At 39.1% G+C, this 24,038-nt stretch overlaps 3 protein-coding genes across 3 annotated transcripts; 1 reads left to right on the top strand and 2 right to left on the bottom strand.

The window, feature by feature from the left end:
• Window positions 1-1,444: 1,444 nt before the first annotated feature.
• On the bottom strand, window positions 1,445-15,803 carry gba2 (glucosidase, beta (bile acid) 2). The gene is made up of 19 exons (XM_041984966.1): window positions 15,721-15,803; window positions 15,126-15,474; window positions 14,847-15,093; window positions 12,014-12,105; window positions 11,699-11,814; window positions 9,804-10,022; window positions 9,454-9,693; window positions 9,259-9,361; window positions 8,566-8,719; window positions 8,181-8,306; window positions 7,867-8,051; window positions 7,671-7,775; window positions 7,465-7,572; window positions 7,120-7,271; window positions 6,679-6,785; window positions 5,763-5,905; window positions 5,124-5,239; window positions 3,265-3,456; window positions 1,445-2,034 (listed from the first exon to the last, which is right to left on the bottom strand). The coding sequence occupies exons 3-19, from the start codon at window positions 15,038-15,040 to the stop codon at window positions 1,852-1,854; spliced, it is 2,535 nt and encodes an 844-aa protein (XP_041840900.1). The 5' UTR covers window positions 15,041-15,093; window positions 15,126-15,474; window positions 15,721-15,803; the 3' UTR covers window positions 1,445-1,851.
• A 629-nt stretch (window positions 15,804-16,432) lies between these two features.
• rgp1 (GP1 homolog, RAB6A GEF complex partner 1) lies at window positions 16,433-22,079 on the top strand. The gene is made up of 9 exons (XM_041984976.1): window positions 16,433-16,687; window positions 16,903-17,018; window positions 17,574-17,707; window positions 17,886-17,969; window positions 18,106-18,255; window positions 19,649-19,795; window positions 19,977-20,104; window positions 20,187-20,364; window positions 21,412-22,079. The coding sequence occupies exons 2-9, from the start codon at window positions 16,903-16,905 to the stop codon at window positions 21,633-21,635; spliced, it is 1,161 nt and encodes a 386-aa protein (XP_041840910.1). The 5' UTR covers window positions 16,433-16,687; the 3' UTR covers window positions 21,636-22,079.
• A 474-nt stretch (window positions 22,080-22,553) lies between these two features.
• Window positions 22,554-23,415, bottom strand: msmp1 (microseminoprotein, prostate associated 1). The gene is made up of 3 exons (XM_041984982.1): window positions 23,307-23,415; window positions 23,109-23,217; window positions 22,554-22,725 (listed from the first exon to the last, which is right to left on the bottom strand). Exons 1-3 carry the CDS (start codon window positions 23,413-23,415, stop codon window positions 22,554-22,556), a joined length of 390 nt encoding a protein of 129 aa, XP_041840916.1.
• Window positions 23,416-24,038: the final 623 nt, after the last annotated feature.

The raw sequence follows: 24,038 nt of genomic DNA, 5'->3' as shown, positions 1-24,038 counted from the left end.
TCAAATTTAATCAGGGATAACTAAATTTTAATCAAGAAAATAACTGCTGGTAAAAATTATCAGGTAAAATTTGGACAAAAATAATTCAAACTTACACACCCCACCAATGTATACTTTGTTGATGGGAACTATTCTCAAAAATTGGTAATAACTTTCATTTGGCTTGTTTTTATTGTATTTATTTCATAGAATGGCTCCATATCCCCATGCTTTGACTGTGAGATCACTATTTTGGATTTTACCTCACCAAAAAACTTTGTGGCACAATGAAAATTAAGCAGAAGACAATTAACTTACCGGTAATTGCAAAACAGGTTTACATTTTCCACATATGGACATTTTAGTAGCCTAATGCAAAAAACTCACAATATTTAATAATAATAATTAAAATATGTGCATATTTAAAATTTACCATACAAGATTAAAGACATCGGGGAACATTTTTTAAACCATTTTATATTAAACTCAAGAGTTTTTGTTTCTGAACAATACTTTTCGTTCAGAAGCGTCATATGAATGGATCTCGTTGGACATCAGACTCCTATGATGGCACATGTCATGTGAAAGCAGTGTGGAATATTTGTATATTAAAAAGAATGAACGGCTCACAGCTGTGACTGTTCCCATCGTTCTTTTTAAAAATGCTATCAAAAGAATCCATTTTTTCTTAAATGTCACATCGCTAATATGCATCAGACCCATAGATCAGACCCCCTGGATCCTCTAGCCCCGTAGCATAGCTGTTGCTGTGATTGAGTGAGTTAGAGAGCTTGTGGCCGATGAGAAGCAGCAGAGCGAATGGAGGAAAAGGTGGCAGCTAAGTTTAACATTAAATGTACAGATTGCATTTGTTTTGGCTCACAAGACTCACAACATCCAGGGAAGAAGGCCCTGCAAAAACGGCTGACTGGTTCTTCTTCACTCACTGTGGACAAGAAACGAATAAGCCAATGGTGCATTTCCTCGGAGTGAATGCACAGAGTAGGAGAAATTGATTTGGACTGTGCACAGAAGGAGTCTCTGACACTGGCATGGCATACTATAGCCTTTTGTCAATGTTTGACTTCTGGTGAATGAACCGCAGTTGCAGGGAGACCATTTCTGATGAGAATTGATTGACAGTAGATGGACCAGTTCAGTATTCAGGCTATTTCAGATCCTATGTCTGGTCTTTGCTGCAAGATTTCCCCCTTTAAGATGGAAAGTTCATTAATACAGAATTGCAGAAATGATCTTAATACATATTTATTCAACAACACAAATCTACTTTTGTTTGTTATTCAGTCATTTATTCAGTATGATTGTCATTGGGGGAAAAAAAAAGCTGAGTGACTGCAACATTTATACATTGCAAATTGACTGACATGCAACAAGGGAACAAATTTTATATTAAAGGATTTTTTCAGATTTTGCAACACCACTCATCACATAGTCCACCACTTAGTAAATCATTCAAATTTAAATTAAGAAGAAAATCCTATATCAAATATAAACATGTCACAATGCTGTAAATACTATGGTTGAACTGTGAAATGTAGTGTTTGCACTGGAACAAAACTTACTCATCTTACATTTAGGCTATGATTTAAAAATGCCTTGCCTAACAGTGCAAAACAATCAGCAGTCTTTTAAAAAAAATCTCCTCTAAAAATATGATTGTTTAATCACTTTGTCATGCACATACCAGCATTCTGTCTTGAGCCTTGAATGACAAAACATAAGTGGCTACACAAGTGCTTTAGGTCGCTTTCAAAGAAGCTCACTTTAACTTCTCAGTGGTATTTGCATCATCTCAGCTCAGTTCAGGTCCTGGCTTTATTTGTGTCTGCAGTTTGAACTGATGTGGTCTGATCATTTTTTTGAAACGTTAAGGGCATGCTGCATGGCCCAAACACTCAAAGGCCTCATGTATGCCAGAGAGCGGTAGATGTTCTTCTCACAATAGGCTTCAGGAGTCTGGAAGGCCATGCCCAGCCTCTCCCACACTGTCCGGTAACAACCCTCTGCTGTACGCATACCCTCCTCTCGCATACCCTAAGAAGAAGAAGAAGAAGAAGAAGAAAAGCATAGGAGGTAAGATATGTATAACTTAGTGTCAAAGTAACAACACAACAGTAACTGGCCTTGTAGCTAATACTGGTATAATGTAGTTGTCAAAGAAATGAGAAGCTCCTATTTCACACCAGATGTGGGATGCATCATAGTAGTGATTAGACTATGTACAACTAGACATAAAGTGTGCACATAGGTCCAAGTTCGAAGATCAGTTTAGAAGTGTGTAGATTTGAGTGTGAGCTGGCATGGTTGTTTGTCTTGTTTGTTTCCATGGTGGAGAGGCAACCTGTCTGGGGTGTAACCTGATTCTCACCCAATGGGCAGCTGGTTTAGGGTCTAAACTCCCTGTAACCCTGTACAGGATTAAGCTGATATAGAAAACAGGTCAATGTAAATATCTTGTATTACATTAACAGTTGCCTGTAAAATGAAGTCAGAATGGTGAAATGCAACAACTATAACCTGTAGGGTGGTGTGTGCTGTGTCTGGTTTGACATTTGTCTGCCCATCAAAATAGCAGATTACAACTTTCAAAATATCTTAGCAGTTCCAAGAGAGCTTTTCTACAAAGCAAGTTCATCGCGACCCAAAGAAATATGACATTCATTGACACATTTCTGACAATCTTTTACCAATGCAAACAAGATATGACACATATGTGCTCTCACACCTCAAGCATGAAACCTTCTTCCCTCTCAAGTGCAGTGACACTGGTAAGTGTTTAAGCATTGCAGTTGTGGGAAATATGGTTTTACTTTCTGAAAGGGAGTTCCATGAAAAGACAGTTACATAACTCCAGAAGTATTTTCCATGATGGACAACCAACCCCTGAACAACGTTATATACAGATGTGGAGTGATTCCTCAGCTGCATATTATAGGATAACAAAAATAGTCCCTTGCATTTAACAATATATAAAAGTGAGGGGGCTGAAACTAACAATTACTTTAACTGAACAGAATAATCAAAAAGATTCATCCCTGCATTTTCCACTGCTCATCTGGAATAAAAAACAAGATTAAACATTATAACCTGTAGTATTTAAATGTCTGTATGTAATTTACATAATCATCTAGACTCTAAAGTGAAACCTTGAAAATGCTTCTTTTGACCAACTTATCCATCAAATACTAAGATCTTTCTTTTTGAAAAGATGATTTTTAAACTTTAAATTTGGAACAGATACCAGTATACACACTTAAACTTTACCTCATGGATCATAGTGGCTGCCAGTCCATAGACAACTCCAATCCAGACCTCATCTGACTGGACACTGGAGCGGTCGGGCACTCCTTCAGGGCGCATCCCGTTAACTGCCCCCATCTGGCCTCCAGCAAAGCTCATTACATTCAAGTCAAACACAGCTTTTAGCGCACTCTGGATTTTTTCTGTTGGAAAAGCCTGGACAGGGGAGAAGCCACAGAAACTTTGATACACCTTCATCCGAAAACATTTCTTTTTAACTGATATTTGAGTCTCTCGGAGCTTGGAAGAAGGATTTGTCTATCATAGTATAGTATGAAAAAAGTATCATGGATAAATATTTACATTAGCAATATTTGTGGGCCAGTCATAAAGCTGTAATATGGAAATTAAGTTCTTTAATAATTAAGTTATGTAATTACTCAGTAAAATTCCTATTAGGAGGGTTTTGCAGCACAAGAGTTATAATATAAATTTTCTCCCATCTAATGGACTGACTAGGAAGAATTTTAAGACTGTTCATATTAGATGTTTATTTTTTATAAAGAAATTGCTTTGCATGCAAAATATAGAATAAAAACAAATTTAGGTCAAAATATCAGTGTTATCTTTTCGACTTGGTAGTAGAGACACTAGCTAGCAGCACCCCATAATATCACCTTTCCCTGTTAAAGGCCGCATAAAAACCACCTGTTGCTTTACGTGGATGACATATTATTGTATGTGTCTAACCCAAGAGTCTATCCTGCCAATTTTGGAGGTATTTAACCATTTTGGCTCCCTTTCAGGCTTTTAAACTAATTGGGATAAAAGTGAAGTAATGCCAGTACATTTAAATCTTAACAGTACCACACTAAATTCTGCTCCCTTTGGAATAACCAAGGACAAGTTCAAGTACGTAGGGGTGTCTGTCACTAGCAAAACTGGCCTGCTGCTCGAGGAAAACTGGAATTTAAAAATGAACAGAATTAAATATAGAACTCTGGCAGACCCTCCCGCTATCACTGGTAGAGAGAATAAATGCCATTAAAACTGTAGTTCTCCTTCTTTTTTTTTTTTTTCTTTTTTCAATCAATACCATCCTACACCCCACAAACATAATTCAGGAAACTGGACTCCAAAGTGATTGTTTTTCTCTGGTAAAACAAGGTAGCTCATATAAACAAAAACATCTTTGTAAGCCCAAACAAGAGGGTGGCTTCAGCCTACCAGGCTTCAGATGTTTTTATTGGGCAGCACATCTAAATATTCTGGCTTTCTGGAAGAGTTTTAATCTCAGTGAGGACCCAACCAATCCATCCCCTGCCGGCCTTTCTTTAGAGCAAGCAGCATATGAAGGGACTTGAAGGGACTCTTCTAGCCTTGTTAAACAGCCTCACCATAATTGGCGAATCCCTGCACAAAGGTAACTTTATGATACACAATTCAATAAAAGTTTGGAATCAGATTGAGTCATAGCTGAAGGTCCCAAATATGTACAGGAATACTATGAATGTCAACCATGCTTTCTGCTAAAGACCAAGTGTTTGCTTGCTGGAGGGGAAGGAAATGGGGTCCCTGAGAGATTTGTATCAGGACAACTATGTATAACCTGTCAGTCTCACATTTTTTCTGCTATCTACAGGTCAGAAATTTCATAAGGACCCATGTTTCAATGTCAGAAATTCCACAACACTTGCACTTATAATTAAATTTAAGCCAGAACAAATGAGTTGTATCAAGTCTATACCAGACACTCTTCAGTCAGATAGATACTAGTAGAGAAAGCAAACGTCTGAGTCTGAACTAGGAGTGCCCCTTTCCATAGAATGCTGGGAAACATGTCTTTCCAACATTCACAGATGCTTAATGTTTCACAGACTTGCCTGGTAGTCTCCTTCTCCTAGCCCAGAGGCTCTGAGGAACCAGTGACCAGCACACTGGTCAGACATGACACTGTTAGAAAGGTTTCTCCCACTGCTGTCATAGTTGTAGTACTTGCCTAAACACAGAGGGCAAAAACAAAGAAAGAAACACAAGGAAGTCTTTTCAAACCCTTACAATTACATATCAGAGCAGTTAGAAACAAGAAGAAAAGTGAACACTTCATATGTGTGTGTAACCTGAAATGATAGCCATAGATTGACTTTCTCACATGTGCACAAGCTGCATTCCCCGATCACTGACAAGCCTGATCTAACCAAACCTGCAGTGTGATTTGGCACTCTAACTTTAATATCAGTGAATTTCCACTTTGAAAATGAATCATTATAAATGCCAAATATATTTAACACTGTTTAGCTAATAAATGATCAAACATTTCATGCAAATTTACAGTTTTCATTGCACAGATAAAGTTCTTCAGTTGTACATTTATAAATTTGCTCTCACCTGTCTGACTCTTTTTAAGTCGACAATCCATACAAGAGAACTCACTATTGGTTTCATTTGAAAACTTGGACATGTTAAACCACAACCAAGTGCAACTCAGCGAACCCTTTCCACATTAAACAAATATGACTCACCGTTCCAGAGCAGTTTGTCAAAAGCAGCACTGCCTCTGTCCAAGATGTCTTTATAATGCTGGTACATCTCCTCACTGCCCACCAGTCTGGCCATTTTACACATCACACACAAGGATGCCAACCACAGGCCACCACAGTATGCACTGTAAAATAAGTCAGTCAAAATATATTTATCAATGTCAATTATTACTCAGATCTAAATATATATTGTAGAATGTTCTGATTAAGATATTTTTTTCTAACACAGTCCATTTAGATGAAATTATCTTGAATTGTTCCTGCATGTTATATATCCGGGGCAATGGAAAATCTGACATAACCCTTTAAAATAAATACACCATGTTTCATAAAAATACTTAAAAATAACATTGACAAGAAACCTAAGGAAAGTAATGTCTAGAACCAGAGTAAAAGTAGATTTACACCAGAATAGCCCAAGGGACACGGTTGAATAGGGTGGGCAATGCAGAGTTTTTTGTTTGGTTTGTTTTAAACATTCTCTTTTACTCAAACAGACCAAACCACCTGGACAATGTCACTCCATTACAGCAACTGCTTGCTAGGAGCAATATTCCTCAAAATGACCATGGACCAACAAGAAAAAAGCAGGGGGAAGAGGAAAATCTGGCTCATTAATTGTCCAGGACTGAAAAAAGCTTGTTTACCACAAGTAAACAGTGTAGCAACACCCAAATTATGCAATCTTAGGGTTTCTGTAACTTCCTATCTTTGATCCTCTGGATGGTTTGTTTGCTTTCACACTACAAGCAAACTACACCAGGTTTTACTTGCAAGTAAACCGAGACCCCTGGTTTACAAGAGGACCGAATGGTTACCAGTGTCCATTAAAGACAACAAAATAAAAAAAAAATTGATTGGCTATCATCTGATCCTGTCTCAGTATAATATGCCTCACCTTGGTCCAGTCACCGTCCAACCATCATAGGTCTGATCAGCATATCCCGAGTTCTCTATCAGGCCATCTTTATCCTGGTCAAACTTCATCTCCGACTCCATCACTGCCTAAAAACGATTCAGAGTAAGACAGCTGGATGGGAAAAAGCAAGTCCAGAGGGATTTGCAAAATCATGATCACAAGAGAATCCATCTTGACATTTAAAGGCCAAAACACTAAATTTAGATTGTTCTATACTGGTTCATATCCCTGTGTTTTAGGTGCGACAACCATCATCAAAAGCAGCTCCTATTTACTTTTTTTTTGTCTCTCTCTTTTTCTTTTATCTGACAGAAAGCTGTATCCAATCCACAGCTTCAACACTAAATGTTTCAGATGATTCTTTCAAACAAATACATTTTTACCATTTAATGTTCACATTTAGGTTTTAATAAGTCGAACCTGGCAGATGGGCCACATGTCCTGCAGATACTGACTGTCCTGGGTTAGATGGAAGTCCCTGTAGACCTGCAGAACAAACTTCAGGTTCAAGTCCTTCCAGCCTGCAGTGTCATGGATGAGGTATGCATTGACCCTCTGCCAAGGCTCGTCATCTAGTGAGAGAGGTGGATGATTTTCACTCTACATGGACTTGAACTGAAATCTGTTGACTACTTAAAAGATAGTTATTGTGTCCAATGTCAAAATTTTTTGAAAAACGACAACAGCCATAATATATAGCTGTAGAAAATAGTTGCAGGAGTAATGTAATTTAACTCCACTCCCCTCAGAGATTATATCTCTTACCTGGGTCTCCTATGTCATGAGGCACCACATTTTTAGTCTTGACGGGGGAGCAATGACCACTCATCAGAACGGGTCGCTCTGTTGGATCCTCCTGAACCACACTACCAGCTGAGAAGAGATCAGTGTTATAATACCTGGGTCTGCGGTGGTTCTTTAGTTAAACACACAAGCTTAGAAAACATAAAACACACCAAGATTCCACTCACCAATATCATATTGCACACTTAAGGCTAGTTTGGGCCACAGCATGATAAGTGCAAAAGAGGCGTAGAAGTGCACATCATATGTGTTGTACATTCGATACTCCTGACCTAGAAAACAGCAGCTTTTTAAAAACATAGTTTTTTTTAAAAAACACACAAATGCCTCATAGAATGAATTTTAACCTTTCCTGGTTCCTACCTTCGAGGTAAGCAAAGCGTCCATACTCTTTAATTACAGCAGGCTGAGCTGGCAGACCCCCCTTCTCGCTGCGCACGCCACCACTGACATCAGCGTCCTCTGGAAGCTCTGTCCACACGGTCCCTCCATCCGTCACAAAATACAACTCATTAAACAGAGCAGACTTGTACCAAGAGGGAAGAGACCTGCAACATACAAGGGTAACACCAACTAGAGTTAAAGAGGTCCTAGATGAAAGGAGTGCAACAGAAATCATGATTTAAAATTCTCATCTTTTTCATTGAGCTTATAAAACTCTTAGAGCTGTGAACTACCTGTCCTGTAGTATGGGTTTCTGCCACTCCTCTATGCTGTTCTCCCATTGTTCGTAGTGTGTTAGTGCGTAATGACTGAGTGAGGGAGCTGCATCCCTTTTAGCTCCAAAGTAACGGGTGTATCTCCTGCAAACAGAAAAGCCACACACTGATGAAAGCACAAAAATGTTTATATGTTTATACATTACAAGCCATTTTTCTGCCTTAGTCTTTATAAATTATTGATATAAGACTCCTTGAGCTGAACTAATGTGAAACTGAGATGAATTAGTAAAACGTTATTACAGCCTAACCAAAAACCATGGTAACACTAGTAAAAAAAAACTTCTCTCCAGCATTTTCAAAGCAACACACTGTATGCATATTCATTTTGTGTCTGAGTTACCTGACATGTTCCCTCTCTCTTGATCCAAAGGTGATTGTGGGCATGTCCCAGGCTAGGCAGAACTCCTGGCTGTTATGGCCCTGAGCTGGAACAGAGCAGCTCACAGCTACAGCTGCTGCTACCTTTTCTCCCTTCGGCGTAGGTGGGCTGGATCCTGCAGAGACGAACCAGAGGTTACTGAAGGGTGTTAAAGTAGGCAACATGCAGCTTTTCTATTAAACTCAATTTTATCTCCTCACCAAGCATTAAACAGAAAAAACACACTATAAATGCAGCTTGTATTTATTGCTGTTATGTAATTATTCATAAACCCACAGACAGATAAAAAGAAACTAACGACAGTAGAAGTATTTGTTTTTCACAAAGTGTCAAATAAACTAATCTCAGGTGCCTTTGGACCTATTTTGGGATATGTTGTGTCTTATTAAGACAAACAACAGCAGAAAAATTATAGCAAATGTGTGGGAAGAAATAAGGAAAGGCATGCCACTAATTCCCAGCTGTACGCTGACCTGTAGGTCATGTAACTAGATAACCAAATGCTCCCAAAATTTCAAGCAAGAACATACACTCCACAGAGAAAATTCATAGCCACCCAGTCGGTTTAAACCCAAAAGATTCATGCAGCCAAAACACAATTCTTTTCCCCAGTAGGTGGTGGTTTCTCCTAACAGTCTGTCTGTTGGCGCTGACCTGTAGGAGAGTCCAGTCGTCCGTCAGCGATGAGGTCGCTCCACAGGCTGCTGCAGGTTCCCTTTGGGCTGAATGCGGTCTGGTGGCTGACCTCCCTGTCAGCCTGGTAAAATTACAAATCAAAATCATTCCCAGCATGAACAGTAGCTTACCACAAAATAAACAAAGGAAAAAAAGGAATAAATCCAATCAAACCTGCTCTCGGGCTGCAATACACAGGGTGTAAGGGTTCACTGTAGTGCAATGATGTAGTAACACCCCTGACACCGCCTCCCCCTCCTTCTCCAGGTGGAATGGTTCGTTCCAGTGCCCGCCACTCTTGTCGTCTTTGTGTCCTGATCCGTTGACCATTGTAAACATGATGGAGACATCCAGAGCGTAGTCATTCTTGTTCTCGATGTCCCACACAAATACTGCCACAGGGAGACTTGAATCCTGAGATGTAAATGGTGGGGGAAAAAAATCATTACCATATGAAAATACACCATCTCGTGGATAACTATTCATGTTCAATAACACAAGTACGCTAGAAAAATGTTGGTTACCTGGTAATCATGAGGGATGACTGGGGAAATCTGCCTGCAGGTTAAGGTGACATTCTGCCCAGGTAGATGATAAACAGTCCAGGCACGAGGGTACAAGGCATGATAGAAGGCGTACTCCCCACAATAGCCCCAGTTCCAACCTTGTAATGTGGGTGGACGCTCAACTGATAGCACCTGCTGATAAACCGTTTGACCTCCACGTCGCAAACACACTGTGAACTAGGAAACAGAAAAGTAAGAGAGAGAACTGATCAACAGTGGGACCTCCTGAGCTGTGAACTATACTACTACACTGTTTTAACACTTATGATTTTGATTAGAGAGGAAGTATAAAGAAGAAGGTAAAGGGTTTACTTCTGAATATCATGAATCACAAATATCTGGGAATGTCCCCCAAGCTATTGTTTTTATTTTCAGAGTAAAGGAAAATGCTTAAAATCTGTCCTGACTAAAGTGAATCATTGAGTGAGGAAAATGTGATCTGTGCAGGGGACTGGAACATTATTCATTCATCCAGTAAAAGATAAAAATACAGTTTATCCAAAAACCTGAAGACCGGCTTGTCTGATGTGTGGAGGGATTTCCATCCACTAGAGAAAGATTTTACACACTATTCAGCAACCCACAAAGTCAACTCCAGAATGGACTATTTTCGGATGAACATCACAGACAGACACAAGGTTTAGGAATGTTTTATAGGGACAGCGGACATTTCAGACCACAACTATAGACCTGGATGATATAAATAAATCTACTTCATGTAAACTGAATGTAAGGGTTCTAAATAAGACCACAACTGTGAAAGAAATAAAGAGAAATTTAGAAGACCCAGGGGAAATGATTTGTACAATATCTTTAGGGAGGAGGTCTCCCCCTTACTGCTAGAATCCCTTAAATGAACTCTTAAAGAAGCTAAAATTTTAGGGCGGCCATCTGCCTCGACCGGTTGGGTTGGCGTGGGCATTATTCTCTCCACCGTTATGATGACATTATCACATATATAAAAAACCCAGACTTAACACTTCCCAAACTCCTGACAGTTCTAGAAGAATTTGGCCAGATTTCTTGTTCAAACATAATATCCATAAAACACAGGCTCTCTGTGTAAACTACAAGCCAAGCAGCTTTATCAGACAGAAGTATAAACTAAAGTCAGCTCTGGGAATTATAAAATATCTCAGCCCCCAGAGAGATGACAATTTTACTATAACTGAAACACAAAAAACATGAACAGACATAGTTAAGAAACATAAAGCAGAACAAGACTAAGTTGCTGCTGTGGTCTTCACAGACATCTCTGTTCAAACCAGGTCAAACTGATAAAGCCTTCACAAAATGGATAGATAAAGGTATAACAACCAGCCCACAGGTTGAAAAACTTTTGTCAGTAATAAGGCCACCAACAGGAAATGGTTAAAAAATGAGGCTCCAACAAGTTAATGGAAATTATGGCAGACTTCCAGGCAAAGTAGAAAATCACTTTTTATCTGTTACTCAAAGCAGACGACTCAACAAAACTGAAAGAAATTGATATTTTTCAAAGACATGGACAATTCCCACTCAGTTATATGAAAATACCCCCCCTCTCTCTTTTGTGAGTGACCTCAAAAACCACAATAACAACGCTGAACCAAAACATCAAGTGCAGCTGGAGGAGAGTGGCCGAGCTTGACCTGCAGCTGCTTTGCTCTCACAGGCTTCGTATTTCAGATGACATGGTGGCATCCACACTTTGCAATAAGTCGTCCGAAACCAAAGACTTCCCAAAAGAAAACTGAAGTCAAAGTGCTCGGTGTTATTTCCTGAACAATCATTTACATTTGTGACTTATCAAAGTGGGAAGAAATCAAGACTTATGTTCACCAAGGAGCTCATCTCCTTCAGATGTTGGCTACCTGGTTGGCTGTGACGGTTTTGTAGTGGTACATCCCAGGATTTAGCTGCCATCTGCAGAACTCCCCCCTCCAACCCCGTGTGATGGTACCTCCTCCAATACCACCAAGTGGAACACCTGTAAATAAGAGAGTAATAATGATTTTAAAAAAAACATTTAATTATTTCATCTTGATTTACTAAATTATTGATTAAATTTCCACTCACAACACACAGTCCTGAAACTAATTGTTCATGCAACAACAAATTTTTCCACTTAAAAACCCAGCAAATCTCAAACTGAACATGCGGTTTTTGCAAGATGCACCAGCACTCACCGTATATTTGACGCAACGGCTGAGCACGGAACATATCGATGAACGGAGCTTTCTTCTCCACCTGAGTCTTCTTGTACCACCATTTTAGATACCTGGATGAACACATGCAATGAAGGCATTTAAATGCCACAAAATTCACACAGCAAGGGTCATATAGTTAAAAGATATCATTTAAAAGCGCTCAGCGTTTAAAAGCACATGCCTTTTCTGCTCACTTGTTTATATTTCTCTGTTCATAGTCTGGTAAATGCAGCTACAGCAGTTTCCAAGCCTTTAGCACTCTCTGCCAAAGCTGGAACAGTAGACACAGTCACAGGCAGAGAGAAAGGAGGGAATTGTGCAGCTGTATAAAAGACCCACTTGTAAGATGAGGGTAGTGTAGTCACAGCGGCAGGTCTGCTTTATATGAGCACTGTTAACGGTGTGACTTTGCTTCACACCAGCGTTGCTATGTCAAATATTAATTAGGCTAGGTTACAAAAGGTTCCAGCTCCCAGAACCTGAGGCAGGAGGCTGAGTTGGTCAATGTGAGAGTCATTAATCTGTTTACAGTCTAAACTCTTGACACATAATGGATTTTCTGCTAATAAACCAAGTATAAAGCAGCTTGTTTGAGTTGCATGGAGGACTGCAGCTCTGTGCAGAACAAGCTCACATGACATTTAACCAAAACTATTTATCTATTTAGCTCACTTTATTTTAAAAGCACTGAAAATTTTGGGGTTTAAATTTAAAAAGTGGGGCATTAGCCCTAATGTTGTCTGCAAAAAGGTCTCAAAAAGCTAACAGGAAAGTGGAAATAACTACAATATATCTATGGACAAATAACATAGGCTTAGATTCTGGATGAATCTCCTCTTACAATCAGTTCTGAATACACTCAGCACCTCAAAAAGCTGTCAAAGCTGTCAAAAAGTAAGATATTTCCTGCGTGAAATGTCTGTAAAATCTTCTGCTTCAGGGGCTTATTGCCCTTTTATGATACAACTCAACTTTGCCTTTAGTCTCGGAAATGTCCTTCTCAATGCTGTCACACACTGCGACACACCGGTGCAGCAAGCTAATATTAATGTTCTACACCATCTGTTTCATCTACAGATCAAACAGCAGGGATGAGTTACACCAAACAATAATCAGTTTCTAACAGTGCCATTCTGCTGTCCATGACCGTGAGGCACCCAAACATACTCTATAGAATATCTTCATCACAAAGCTGGGTCCAACAATGGCCCGTCTACACAACTCTGCTCAGATGAATGGAGTCAGTAAAAGCCTGTTATCTGAAGCAATGGAAAGGTTGCACTACTGTCACGATCATGTTGTTTTGCAGCTCCGCTGGAGCACAAACACTGGTCCTCCCTCTGATCTACGTCTGTGAATACAATAACCTGAATTTAACCTGAGTGAGTTTAAGCTGCCAACTTATTGACAATCACTGAAAAGACATACCCAGTTCAAAATCTCTAACAGAAACCTAGTTTACTGTTTATCTGTATTTTTTTGTACCAGTTACTTTTCAAACATAAGTCCATAACTATAAGCACTAATCTTTGTAATAATTAACAAATGTTGCCATGGTAACAGAGCTCACAGAGACACACCCATTGTGTGAAATGGGAAAAAGATTGTGCTGAGGGTGCGTTGTTTGCTTTAGGGCAACTCTGCTGCTAAAATGAATCAAGTCTTTGGTAAGTAAGGTAAGTATCAAGTCTAAAGGTAAGTAAAGCATGCAAACTGTTTTCTGGCAAATTGTTGGATCATAAATAATAACTCTCCGTTGTTTGCTCATATTTACAGCAAATTACAGTTTTTTTATTAGACTGCGCTTCTCTGTGGATGTCAGGTGTTGGTGGAATGTTGTTTTCTGATTGGAGCCAAACATATTTTAAAAGTAATAACAAACACAGATCATAACAAAAGGCACATAGCACAAAGAGCTCTCTGACACAGGCTCAGATTCGTTCTCAGATCCAAACAACCAACAGGCAGCTCCCCAAAGCTGCTGAATGTGCAACTTTGCAAACTGACAGATGTCAGTATTTTTCTAAAAATCCATTTGCAGAGATTTAAGATTGGATTCAAATGCAATTATAAAATCATATGTGCACAACTGGTAATTATCAATCTAGTTTCCTTTATGGCTTCAAAGTCATACAGCGTAAATGACCTGCACTTTGAACTCACAGCTGGCCTGGAACCAGAACTCTTAAACCACTAGCAAGAAGTCAAACACAGGTTCACTTCCTTGGGATAAGAGAGGTATTTTCATGTTGTCATTTTATCTGTAGAGATTGTGTAACTAATATGACAACATAACTATTTTATCTTTGTGTACTTTAAATTATGTCCAGCTATACGGTTAACAGTCTAACCACGACTGAGAGCACTGTAAAAAAAAATCCCATCCGTGTACAAGAAAAAATCCACAGCAGCTCCTTTAGTCATTGTTGACGTGAACTGACAATGGCCTGTTTATCAGGTTTATATAAAACAGTGCTTAGGCACTTCCTTCTGAGGATTTCTGAACTTAGCCACAGTGTAAACAATTCATCGTTTCATCCTTTACATAAAGATAGATAGATAGATAGATAGATAGATAGATAGATAGATAGATAGATAGATAGATAGATAGATACAAACTTTACACAACAGCAATGCATCTCAAGCCATTACACTATTGCAACGTGAACATTATATTTATTAAAATGAAAGAGATGATCATTAAAAACTAAAAACTCTTTGAGCACTTAATGTTTAAGTTAAAATTATTAACTTGTGAAGCAAACATGATCTGTTTTTGTGCATCTCAGTAAGCTTCAGCTTAATGTCTCACCTGATTCCAAGGCCAACGTGCTCCAACACATTGGCCAGTGACACGTCCTTTGCTTGAAAGGGCTTTCTCTTCTCCTTGAATTCATGCGCTAGACATATTCGCCAGCCCTCTTGCGGCACCCCATATCCCATGTCCTGGCAGACATACCTACTCATGAGTTCTGCTGTGGATTTCTCACCCCATTCTGAAGTCATTTTTGCACAATTTCCAGTTAACAATAATAATAATAATACTTGCGATTAAATAGAGTGCCCACCAACTTTGGTAAACAGTGTCAGCTTACTGTGCTTTCACCAGAGAGGAAACACTAAGGAGGTAGTAGCCGGTGTGGTAGACAACGTTTCAAGGAAAAATTAGAGTCATTCCAATATCCTTAACCGGTTATGAAGTGGTAAGCCTTGAATGCACGCGCAATGTATGATACCTCCTCAGGATGGAGGTTCCAGTTCCATCTTGTAGTTACCACAGTCTACAAGGTAAGCCTTTTCCCTTCCCTTTCATGAGTCCGGATGTGACTATGCAGCTGTCAGCACCGGCGGCTGGCCGGATGGATGGGGCGTCGTGTTTGGGTGACAGCTTCACCACAACAGAAAGTACTAAGGATGCCGCAGTCATTTAGCAGGGACACCTACAGTGATAACAGACACAGAAAAATGAAACAATTGACAAGTGGGTGCATTTAACTGGTATTAAGAAAGCATATCATTAATCAGCAGTTAGCTACAAGAAAAAAAACAAAAACATTTGTTTCTATCATTTGAATTATATAATATTAGCTAATGCATCGCCTACATTTTCTTTAAAGTCATGGTAAACTATATGCCATTGTTAGCTATTAACCGCCGAATAGTTTAGGCAACTGCTCAAAACATACCAGTGTAACAGCGACATCACGAAGCAGCTCAAAGCCGAGCACTGGCAGGATCCTGTAGCCTACGTTAGCACACACAGCGTTCACTATGCAAATGCTTTTCAGTTGGTATGAAGGGAAGTGATACCCGTTTATTGACTTGCAGGCTTAAAAATACCCAGGTTTGCATACTAAAACCGCCTCCCCCTTCGGATGTAGTGAGCCAAAACCTAAAACAAACTAGTAACTTACATTTTAAACCAATAATAGAACAGATACATTGGTATTTGAGTATGTAAAAGTAATTTAGTCAATATTATTAACTCAATTTATGCCTGAGCAATTTGACTCTTGAACTTAAGGACCTAAAATTCGCTGAGTGGTCTAGACCATTTGAACAAGACAAAGGGAGATAATATGTTCATTTAAATTTATTACTTGTTTTATTTATTTAATCAGCGCTATCACAATATTTTAAGTGTTTTTTTAATTATATAAAATTTTCTTGGGCATAATTTTTGTTCGTAGTGTCTAAAAACAAACATTATTTGCGAACATCGAGTTTTCCCTCCCCGCGAGAAACCTTACAAACAGTCCAACACTCTTCAGCTTGGGCTTTCTGATGGTCAACCAAAACCCTTTCCTGGAATTATTTACTGCTGCCTTGGTGCTTAAAATGAAAAGATTGCCTCAAAACATGATTAAATTTAATTTAATAAAAGTGTGTTGTATTTTAAGAAAATTATTTTTGATGTTATATTTTTATTTTTAAAAGTTTTATTTTCCCCTGGTTTACTACTGGCGGTACAGTGGCGGACGCGAAATGCCTACATTTTTGTTTACTGTAAATAGAGATAGCCGACTAGATGAGCTATGCACATTTTGTCTAAAGAGACTATTAAATTGTATATTGCTTTGTCCAAGACGTAGATTTAAGCTTGTTTCGGAATAAAAGTCTAATTGTTTTACTGCACTGTCGCTTGAGGCAAAGGTATGTACCTGAATTGCCTTCAAAACAACAGACTAAGAGCAAACAACTTGCTTTCAGTCAGATTAGCGAGCTGAGTTTTCTCTTTATAAAAATCACAGCTATCTAATTAGAATGACTAAATAAAATATTATAAATGCATTTGTATCATTGTTCTGTCATAAACAGTTGAATCTTTATTAAAGATAACTTTGGCCTGCTTTTGTTTAACGCTGCAGATGATCGAGGTGGTGGCCTCCATGGCCCGAGGCCCCGTGTTTCTGGCCGGGGAGCTTATGGAGTGCCTCATTACATTCACCAACCCGATGTCTCATCTCTCCACCTCTGCGAGCAGGTATAATTTACTCCTGCCAACTCCTCATTTACAAAGAAACTCTATATAGCTTGATAGCATGCTCAGTTTGGAAGGAAGGAAGGAAATTTAATTTACCTTTCACAGATAAAAACAACAAAGTGCTTTACAATAGGAGTAATAAAAATAAAAGACATGAAAACAATGAGAAAGCACATAAGAGCACGCAAAAAAAAAAAAAAAAACTCCCGAATTAAATTTGCTATCCAAAATGTGGGCGACAGATTACACCTTTGACCCTACATGTCTTGCGCCTTATTTAATCTTTTTGCTGGTCTTAAACTGGTGTGATTTGGGTCCACTGGTCCATTTCTATAGCTTGATACTGAAAGAAAGTTTTTGGGTTAAGCCCAAACATGCTAATTGCGTGAATATTGGGAGACTACTGGTAAATGTAAACAGCTGGTAAATCTCGATTTAATACCCAGGTACTTTGCCTGTTGCTTTGCAGCAAATTGAATCTGTGTTGTAAGATGCAGGACACATCATTCAATCAATCACCCTGTCTCGTTTTAACTGTTACTATGGCTGTCACAGTGAGATGCTGGCATGGGCCAGTGCCCAGATCCACTGCCAGTTTCATGCCAGTGAGAACAGAGTTGCCCTGCCGGCCCAGGGAAACAAGCAGGATGTCCAGGCTGAGAGCGACACAGTGCTTATTCCTAGCAGAGGTGAGCAGCTCAAACAGAAAGCAGGATAAGAATCTAAGATGAGCTGAAGTGATAAAAATGTGTGGTTTTGTCAAAACATAAAGCTTATTAAAAGTTTAAAAATATCTGGATATAACAGTCTTGGTTTTAAAAGCCTTCTTAGTTCTTCATTAATGAACCAAATCTACACCTTCTACAGGGGAGCGAGGGCAGTGTGTGCTGGACACACCACCCAAGATACTATTTTGTGATCTGCGCTTGGACCCTGGAGAGAGTAAAACTTGTATGTGTGTGTTTACATGCCCTTTGATATATGCCATAAAACTAACAAATTACAACTATCTATAAATAAAGAAAGTGTCTAAACTTAGCTCGATTCCGTTTCTTTGTTTATACTATCTGACATCTGTCTCCTGCAGATTCATACAGTGAGGTTGTGCCCATCGATGGTCCTCCTAGTTTCCGCGGGCAGGCGGTGAAGTACGTCTACAAACTGACCATTGGCTGTCAGAGGGTCAACTCTCCCATCAAACTCCTCAGAGTCCCCTTCAGAGTGCTGGTTCTGCAAGGTGAGATTTATCTGGACCCCCATATTTTGTGGTACTCTCATTTTTCACAGTTTGGAACCACAGCATCATTAACTTTGGTGTAACCCGACAAAATATTGATGCTGTACATGCAGGGCTTTGTAGATAAAGGCTGTCAGTGGTAACAAAGAACAGTAACGATACTGTATTCAAGTATGTTTTTCATTTATCTATAAGTAAATTTAGTTTTTGATTCGTTTGACTTTTACTTCATTTTATAGCAAATATTTCTACTTTCTACTCCACTACATTTTCACAATGCATTACGTTATATGTTACAATCAGATTGCAGGTTTTACTGTTTTTCGTATTTTAATTTATTATGCAGTTCTTTAAAAATGTGCAGAAAATTCCACTGAATTGAAAGAGCTATCAGATGTTTCTTATAATGACCACTGCTATAAGCGAGGGATTTTGTGCTTCTGATTGACACACTTCATATCATTTCTCCAGTAGTCTATTTACTTATTGTAACAGACATTCATGGTAATTTGTATCTAATGTGTTACTACGCAACACCTGCAGCTTTAGAGTTCTGTTCACTAAAAGGCCTATTTTTCTTGGTGGGATCCATAGCAGGACGATAAAATCATTCAAATTAAATATTGTTCTGGTAGGTAATTGTATATATAATATGTGGATAAAATAGTCATCATTAAAAAAGTCCTTTTTCATCCTCTTTCATCATGATCAATAACAAGAGGGGAATTGGTCCACTAAACCAGTCGCAGCAGGCAGGTTATATTAGAAACCATTCTTCAGCGAGAGCAGGACACACCTGCATCAGCAGCATTAACCGGAGGCAAAACACCCAAAATGGATTCTGGAGCCAGTTTTTGTCGCAGGAAATTATTTTGTTCATGTCATATAACTCTGCAGGGCAGCCCTGAAAAACAAAACAACTTAATTCTGGTTTAGAGAATCACAAGTCACAAGTGTGAGCTGTGTCACAGAGAGTAAACACAATAAAAACAATAACCTTTTAAATAATTGCTATGAGATTAGTTTATTACATTATTACATAATTTACTGACTCATGTTTACTTGCTTACATCAGTTTCCTCCACCTCCATCCAACTGTTAATAAATGTTTATTTCTGTATTAATGTGATGAGGAAGACTACAACATGAGAAATGCTGAAAAATGGCTTTGGATATTAAATGTCCTGCTACTTAATTACAGGATACATACCCAGAAATGTTTTTCATCACATGAAGGAGATGGAGTTATTTAGCTCTTTTCTTTTTATTCTGTTGACATAAACACAGCTGAAAGCCTTGCCAGGAGGTTGTTAGAGAAATTATGGTGGTGTTATTTGGCTTATTTCATTGTCAGATTGTCTGATATTGAGTTTTTTCCCCATATAACCTGTAGGTATGCCAGAGCCTCCTTTTCCTCAGGATGAAGAAGTTTCTCCCTCTAACCCCTTCCTGGAGGAGGAGGAGGCAAGCCGCAGGGATGCCCGGCCTTTAGAGAGAGCACTGGATATGCTGATGGTCACCACCTCTAGGCGCTGCCCTCGTGAGTTAGATTTTCAGTCTTTCTGCTCTTTGATAAGCCATATTTGATATCACTCTTTTTTGTTTTGTTTGAAAAATAATCTTTTTATCTGCCTGTATCAGTTTCCATTGTTGCAGTTTTGTTATTTTCCCAGATTTTCATTTTAATTTCTACATTTTTTTTCACCTTTTGTTTTGTCCAGACATGTTTAATATCACAAATATGCGTGGGAAAGTGGCAAAGTTCTGCATCTTCAAGACTGTTTACAGACTCGGAGAGGACATCATTGGCACATTCAACTTCTCAGAGGGAGACATCCCCTGCTTGCAGGTGTGTTTCTTGTGTTGTAGCCAGCAACTTTCCTTAAAATGCCGTTTTAATTTTCCTGAAATATGGTTCATATGTTTTCCAGTATTCAGTGAGCCTTCAGAGTGAGGAGGAGATCCAGCAGCAGTACCAGCGGCGACCCGGACAGGCCATCAGTGTGACCGGACATGGACGACATATGGAATCCTGCCTCCACACCGCCTCCAGCCACTTCTCTCTCCCCATCCCCCTGAACGTCACGCCGGGTTTCAGCACAGATATAGGTCAGTCGTCAGTCTCTGAGTCAAACTCATTGATCAGTTTCATTCAAAATTTTTGGGACATGATGGTGTTGATAGGAAGTTTTTACACCATTTCAAGTTATTGTGTTAAGATGAGTCATGGCAGAGATATATAATGCCCTTTTATGACTTGCTTTGGTCAAAATAACAGAGAAACACAGCACCAGTTTGTTTAAACACACTCTGAAGTACATAATGGTTTCTGTCCAGTTAGTAAATTTAGAACACAGCATCATGCTCCCTCCGTCACATATTAGCTCCATATACTCACAGATGTTTGGTTGTGGTCAGGCTGTTACAGTGCTGTACTGGTGGTGCATTCAATGACAAATGGGAAATCAGATTTCCTCATTCGTGATCGGGGAAAGAATTAAAGAACGACAATTAGAGGTCAGAGTTCCTTCTTAGGATATGAAACAACAAACAACGTACTAGTAGATCGTTATTTCTTCTGTTGAGTGAGCTGTATAACCAACAAAAGTTGAAGCCCAGACAGATAAGAGGTTAGATAATTTAATAAAATTAATATATAAAAGACAGATTATCGTAGGGAAATCCAAGGTGCATGTGTGAGAAAAGCTTTAGTAACACAATAAAAAGCACAGTAATATTCCAGCAAAATAAATAAAAAAGGAAGATTAGTAAGAATCAATGTCTGATTATTGATTTTGGAAGGGGGTGCAGTAATCTGAAAGACCCTTTTAGGATGCACACAACTTTTATGAGTCATTGAATGCATATCAAATTTATTTGCTTCCATGAAAACTGCACAAGGCAAGTTTTTTAAACTAGTATTTATATATACTTGTCTCAGTTTTGTTGTGGAGAAATATATTGTTAGATTTCTCTGCTGAGTTTAAAATTCTGATTTGTCTCTTACAAAAGTGAACATTTGCTTTGTTGTATATTTTATTTACAAATTTCCAGACAGTATTTAAACATGTACCATTACCTATTAACGATGCATTGCAATGATGAGATGTTTATTACATGTCGACTGAACCTGAACCCTTATTACTTTCCGTTTAGTGACCCTGAGGTGGCGCTTGCACTTTGAATTCGTCACAGCCCGTGAGCCGATGGAGCCACCCACTGTTCTGCAGAACCAATCGGAGGTGACTGTTTGGGCTGGGGCGGAGCATGTCGATGTGGACACCTTTAGTTGGAATCTGCCCATCAAAGTGCTGCCTACGAATCCAGCCTTGGCGTCCTATGTCTCCCAGTTTACAGGGACCAACAGCATTAATATTTGACTGGTATACTGTACGTGTGAGTTCAGTTATTGTGGCTGACTCATGCATTGACAGATGTTTGTGTGGTTCTTGTGTGTTTTTACCTTTTTAAAGATGAGAAATGTCATTGCAGAGAAATGATTCCAGTGTTTATGCAGAGCCAGTGGACATAATGTAAACAACCTACTGTATGTTTTGCCTTTTTTTCTGATGCATGTGGCAGTGCATTTTAATTTAGTTGAACTTTAAACATCTTCCTTTTTGGAAGACGGGAACTCTTTATTTCATGTGTATTTATTCCAGTTTTGATTAATTAATTTGCACACTTTTTTTCCCCCTCATTATATGACAATAACATCATATACAAGATATTTTTTTTCTGTATAACTGCTTTGCTTTCAGTTTGCACAAAGGTTGAACTGAGATGTAAGAAGACCAAGAGACAATTAAAAGTGTGACCTTAAATCCAGTAAATTAAGTGTTTTTGTTTCAAAAAAAGATATTTATTTGGAGATTACATGTTTTACAGTAGAACCAGGTCAAAACCAATAGAAATACAGTATATATTAATATATGTAGATGATATATTTGCTGTTATTTACAAGAAGTAATTTTTGGATTATTTAAAGGTGGCGCTTTGTTTAGTATGAAATGTAAAATGTAAAGCATTTAAATACAGGTGTGTACTGACAGTCCAAAGCAAGTGATAGTGAAAAACAAGGTTCAACAAAACAAAAAAAGACTTATTTTTCCACATTAAAAAAGGAAGCAATGACATGTCTTACATTAATCCAAAAATCACAGCTGCTGTTTAATACTGGTTCAGTATGTGTAAAATAAAAAAAAAATGTTAGTTGATATTATTACAGTTAATATTAAACTGGTGATTATCAGCCTTGCAGTCAGACAGGGTGAACTGTCGCTGTTTCAAGTACATCTCTAACCCTCAAGCTGTTGCTGCAGCTGAAGCGATCCATGGCTCGGGTCGCTGTTTGCTTCGCCTGGGATGCAGGGCAGGCGAGGGTCGGCCGTCTGCACCAGAAACAATTTGCAGGTCACTGGTTCTACACGCACCTCACACCATGCAGGGAAATCCACCGGCCGATGCACCCTGGATAGGGATGAAGATGGAGGTAAAGTCTTATTGAAATAAATAATTTTTTGTTGCACTCTTAACTTAAGCAGAAAATCAGTACTTGTCTCTGGAGGTTGCTGGCTGTGGTGCAGATCCCAGGCTTTAATTCCACTACATTTACTAGGTAGTTACTTTTACAAAACATAAAAACAGCTCTTGAAATATGGTTAACTGTACCTAAATAAAGTGGTATTCCTATTACCCATGCACTTTGTACCACAAGTGATGTGAGATTGCAACCCAAGTTTTCCTTTGAAAATAAACCAATTTACACCCACTATAACGTCTCCGTTAGGCTGCTTACAGCGTGGACCGAGGGCATCTGGACACCAAACCACTCTGGCTGTTTGTGTACTCACGTCTCGCAGCAACCAACACCGACAGGGTGCAGGCAGGTGCACTGCATGCAAGCGTTGTCCATCCAGGTTTCCCCCAGTGAGTAGTGTTTCCCCTCGAACACACACAGAGCTTGGGCAACACATGGCAACACATTTAAAAAATAAATAAAAGAGTGTAAGTGAAAATGTGTGATGAGATTTTAAAGCTTTGAATCTCACCTCTGGAGTTAAAGTGGCACTCCATGGGTGCAGCAGAGCCACCACTGGCCCACAGAAGAAACCCTACAGCTGTTATCACACAGTTCACCACGGTGGGCTCCATCTTCATCTGGTCCGATCAGCTTGTGGTTCCTCTTCTCTCTTTGTTCACTCATTTATACATTCGGAGGGTTTTACGACCGTGGCGTGGAGGTGTGGTTAGACATGTCATGTGGCTGACAGCCCTGGCTTGTAGAAGGTGTCAGCGGCGCCATCCATCAGGAATGAGGAGGTGATGGTGGTGTTTTGTGAAGTGGGGGGTTAAACAAAAGGGGATCCTGTGTCTTGGCATGGTTTTGGCACAGGAGAGATCAACTCGCTGTGCTCCAGCAGGCATGAACTTCCTAAGTGATAGAAACAATGACACATCCATGCGGTGACTAAGAGAGGGAAGGGTAAGATAGAGTTGAACTGGAGGGCAGTGAAACAGAGGTCCGAGGAGAGACAGAGGGATGGGATGGAATTATCTGATATGATTCATCACCATTCAACCCCTAGTTTGGTTTTGTATGGGTCAGGCCTCTGTACAGCAACTAAAATGTGACTAATGCACACGTAAAACACATGTTAGGACACCACAACTATAGGGTCACATGAAAAAAAAGTTCCAAAGTTTTACATATAAGTGCATAATAATAAAAAATCGTCTGGCTCTTATTAGATTTTAAAATGTAATAAATACAACCTCGGATA

The sequence above is a fragment of the Melanotaenia boesemani genome, chromosome 5 (assembly GCF_017639745.1).
Source record: "Melanotaenia boesemani isolate fMelBoe1 chromosome 5, fMelBoe1.pri, whole genome shotgun sequence".
In the NCBI taxonomy this organism is placed as follows: Eukaryota; Metazoa; Chordata; class Actinopteri; order Atheriniformes; family Melanotaeniidae; genus Melanotaenia; species Melanotaenia boesemani.
This window is presented reverse-complemented; position numbering and strand designations above follow the sequence as displayed.

Coding starts and splice junctions, on each gene's coding strand:
- gba2 (XM_041984966.1), bottom strand. CDS start 15,040: ATGACTTCAGAATGGGGTGAGAAATCCACAGCAGAACTCATGAGTAGG. Junction 3,457..5,123: donor TAGGAGAAGGAGACTACCAG/GCAAGTCTGTGA, acceptor TCCCCTGTCCAG/GCTTTTCCAACAGAAAAAAT. Junction 2,035..3,264: donor CAGCCACTATGATCCATGAG/GTAAAGTTTAAG, acceptor TCTTCTTCTTAG/GGTATGCGAGAGGAGGGTAT.
- msmp1 (XM_041984982.1), bottom strand. CDS start 23,415: ATGAAGATGGAGCCCACCGTGGTGAACTGTGTGATAACAGCTGTAGGG. Junction 23,218..23,306: donor GTGCCACTTTAACTCCAGAG/GTGAGATTCAAA, acceptor GTGTTGCCCAAG/CTCTGTGTGTGTTCGAGGGG. Junction 22,726..23,108: donor GGTGTTGGTTGCTGCGAGAC/GTGAGTACACAA, acceptor ATCCCTATCCAG/GGTGCATCGGCCGGTGGATT.
- rgp1 (XM_041984976.1), top strand. CDS start 16,903: ATGATCGAGGTGGTGGCCTCCATGGCCCGAGGCCCCGTGTTTCTGGCC. Junction 17,708..17,885: donor AGTGCTTATTCCTAGCAGAG/GTGAGCAGCTCA, acceptor CACCTTCTACAG/GGGAGCGAGGGCAGTGTGTG. Junction 20,105..20,186: donor GAGACATCCCCTGCTTGCAG/GTGTGTTTCTTG, acceptor TATGTTTTCCAG/TATTCAGTGAGCCTTCAGAG.